Source organism: Anarrhichthys ocellatus, unplaced genomic scaffold (assembly GCF_004355925.1).
Source record: "Anarrhichthys ocellatus isolate YVR2014 unplaced genomic scaffold, GSC_Weel_1.0 scaffold38, whole genome shotgun sequence".
Lineage (NCBI taxonomy): Eukaryota > Metazoa > Chordata > Actinopteri > Perciformes > Anarhichadidae > Anarrhichthys > Anarrhichthys ocellatus.
The window spans coordinates 1,230,660-1,234,357 of NW_022280068.1; the positions used below are offsets into that span (position 1 = coordinate 1,230,660).

The 3,698-nt window shown below is 40.7% G+C and overlaps 1 protein-coding gene across 1 annotated transcript in view; it reads right to left on the reverse strand.

Moving 5' to 3' along the window:
* LOC116394241 (ribosomal protein S6 kinase beta-2-like) overlaps positions 1-3,698 on the reverse strand; it is an 11,003-nt gene that overhangs the window by 5,394 nt on the left and 1,911 nt on the right. Inside the window, exons 5-9 of the mRNA XM_031867199.1 lie at positions 2,441-2,509; positions 2,113-2,260; positions 1,811-1,868; positions 1,008-1,108; positions 375-465 (exon numbers count right to left, since the gene is read on the reverse strand). Coding sequence (XP_031723059.1) covers positions 375-465; positions 1,008-1,108; positions 1,811-1,868; positions 2,113-2,260; positions 2,441-2,509 — 467 coding nt within the window. The remainder of the gene's footprint in view (positions 1-374; positions 466-1,007; positions 1,109-1,810; positions 1,869-2,112; positions 2,261-2,440; positions 2,510-3,698) is intronic.

A 3,698-nucleotide genomic window follows, 5' to 3' on the forward strand; every position in this document is an offset into this window, starting at 1 on the left:
ACACACACACACACACACACACACACACACACACACACACACACACACACACACACACACACACACACACACACACACACACAGAGGAAGTTATCGGAGTATGTGTGTGGGCAGAGCAAAATGGAAGAACATTTAATATTTATATTGATGCAAACATACTGATTGAAACTCTTAATTATGAAACTTGAAGCTTACAAACTTTGCATTTGAAGTTTGTAAATGATGTTGCAATGTGGTTTCCTAAAACACCAGAGATACTCCTGGATCAATATGAGCATCACACATGGGTTAAACATCTAGTCAGTAAGAGAGTGGCAGTGTGTGTGTGGTCTGTAGAGATGTGTTTATGTGGGAGTGAGGCAAGTGTTACCCACATGTACTCTATGGTGCCACAGAAGGTATGTGTGACACTTCCATCATGAATGGATTCCTTACAGAGGCCAAAGTCAGTTAGCTTGATGTGTCCTTCAAAAAGAGAAGAAAACATATAGAAGTAAAACTATCCATGTTAATGTGTAAGGCACAATTTAGAAGTAAGAGGAAATGACACTATCACAAAATGATGATCAACAACGACGCAGAGGGGGAACAGGAAACAACACAAAGCAACCACACGGTGTTACATGCATTGGGGCACTTAAAGAAGCAGCGTGTAGGATTTAGTGGCATCTAACAGCAGAGGTGCTAATAGATGTCCCTGAAACCTACACACTGGTCCTTTAAGGTCTATATATAGTGCTGTATAATGAGGGTTTGAGGTCACAGCTGAAACACACAAGCTTCAATCCATTATCATTCAGAGATAAAATCAGCAACATGATCACTATTTATTTATTGGATGTCAGATTGTGCACAAAAACAATCACAGACTACACATGAATTCTGACAGCCAAAAATGTCAACGCCCGCTTCCTACTCAGATATATGCACGACCATTCTGCATCTAAAGACAACCTGGAAGTGAATTGATTTGTATTGATCACATTTATTAACATACGGTGTGTTACCTTGGTGATTAAGCATGATGTTTTCAGGTTTGAGGTCTCGGTAAATAATCCCGTTAGAGTGGAGGTGACCGAGGGCCAATGTGATCTCTCCTAGATAGAAACTTCAAACAGCCAGAAATGATTTGAGTCCATGTGGTAACAGAGGGAGGATGATCTTCTCAATTGCAAAAGTGGGACAAGGAATAATGTACCAACTAAGTAGGAATGAACAAATGTGTCGTTATCATGCTGAAGTTTTATGTAGAGATGCACCCATCGATCGGCCACCCGTAAAAACCAGCCAGTTGTCAGCTGATCGCCCATGACCATAAAGTGGCCAATCATATTTGCCTGTATTTTTTGAGAGTCAAATTTGATGATGATGGTTTTAAGTCACGCAGACAGCAGCACAGACAGCAGCACTGACAGTAACGTCAGAGACGGTAACGTCGCAGGCAAACCCTCGTCTCCGTTGCTTGAGTCAGAGCACACGAGGGGCTTGGGCCGATAGAGCTGGGTGGACCCTCCACAGACAGGACAGGCTGCAGCCTCAAAACACCACCATTTTTAAGGAGAGAACTTTGTGCACCGACCACACATAGCGTAAAAACAACACTCGTGGAGTCGGCATGAAACTATTTTGTTCGAAAAATGGTGTGTACAATTATGGTTGTGTATGCAGTCAATTACAGTTAAAAAAAAAAATCTAAATCAGCAGGTCAGAAAAAAACGGAAATCGGCCAAGAAAATACAATTGGTGCATCTCTAATTGTATGCTGTAATTTGCAGATTGTGCTGGTTTACTCAGGAGTATGTATCCTTACCAAGCAGTGTCCTCCATGAAGATGCCTTCCTTCTCTAGCTGCATGAACAGCTCCCCTCCTGGTGATAAACAACAGTACAGATGGATCAGTGTCATTAGAGAACCTTCCTCCCATCCAATCCTTCATTCATCCCTCTTGTTCTTCCTCCACCTCGCCCATGTCTAACACTTCAAACCACCGTATGGCCATAAAATGAAGTGATCTCCTGAGGTATATATATTCACTAACTTTGGTCCATGGCATCTGTCTCCACCCCCCCCCCCGTTTTTACCCTCCACATCCATCAGGTCAGCCTGTCTTACCACTCAGACACTCCAGTATGAGGTAGAGTTTTCCCCCAGTCTGGAAGGCGTAGAGCAGATCCACGATGAATGGGTGTCTCACCGTCTCCAGGATCTCCCGCTCTGCTCGTGTATGGGCCGTGTCTTTAGCATTACATACTATCTTCGCCTAAAGACAAACGAACAAGACAAGTGAGCATAGTACGGTGTCAAAAGAGGCAAGGTGGAGAGATAGAAAGAGATGAACAAGGACAGAGAGGACGACAAACAAGGGAAGGGGAGAGAGCAACAATTTCCGGAAACCAACAGTTGTCTTAAGAAGGAACGTTTGTGGGCTGGGACAAAATACCTTTTTCAGAACTTTCATGGCAAATATGTTTCCCATCTGAGCACCTTGAACCTTCCTCACCTGGAAAACCTGAAAAATAAGATATGTTGCCTTAATGTGAATATCAATCAATCAATTTTATTGTCTCACGTAGTGTGTGGAGAGAATTCTGGAGATCCATTCTCCTAGTCTGGTCTAAATAGTTTTCTGTACTGTGTTTATGACTTAAGAACAGGTGAAGAAAGACGTTCTGCCAGGATCTCACCCCATGTTCGAAATAGGACTTAAAGCATTCATGTGTTCTTCCTACGAAGTATTCATTTCTACATATACATATATAGTGTGTGTTAGCAAGTGTATAGTCTTATTTAGAACATGGGGTAGTGATGCTCTTCCGAAGGGCCGTATGAAATCCATTTCATTTTTTTCCAGATTCTGTTTTTTTTCCTCCACAAAATTCTGTGTCTTCTGTTTTAATTAACTGAATTCTGTTTTACAATTCAAGCATATTTTCTCATCAGAAAAAGTGTCTAATCAACAAATAAAGTAAAATAAAGTGCTTCAAATAGCTATTAGTGTCAAATTGCTGGTTTTTGTATATCTAACAGCCGAGCCCTCCCCCAAGTTTCCCCTCAAGGGATGCACCAATACCACTTTCTTTTCAGACCAAGTACTTACATTTGAGTACTTGCCAATACCATTAAAGTTCTTAAAATACCTTAGAAAACATGTTTTATTTTCATTAGATGTTCCTCACTTTGTGAACATTTTTAAATGATTTAATTTATTATTATTTAATTAAATATATAAAAGCTGTTGCTGACATTTTAACATTCAACTGTGTTTTCCTGATACAAACAGATGCTTGTGTCTCAAAACATCAGCAGTTGTTTTCTGATCATTCGGCTTAGGTGTTGTGAAAAAAACACTTACAATGGAAGAGAAAACACGGATTTTCATCAATTGCATACACATTTTGGCAAATTCTACGATATTCTGCCTTTTACAGCCCATTCCATTTTTATCATCAGATTCCGGGATCGCGTCCGTGTTTTCTACATCGTGAAATCATAGGGCCCTACACTTCAGCCAAAATCAATATTACAACAGACAAGGATCAAGAAAAATTATCCTGACCAAAACAAATGGCAAAAATCAAAAAACTAATTTACCGATTTCACAGATGAAACACAGATGTGCCTGTAAAAAACACACGCGCGCGCACACACACACACACACACACACACACACACACACACACACACACACACACACACAC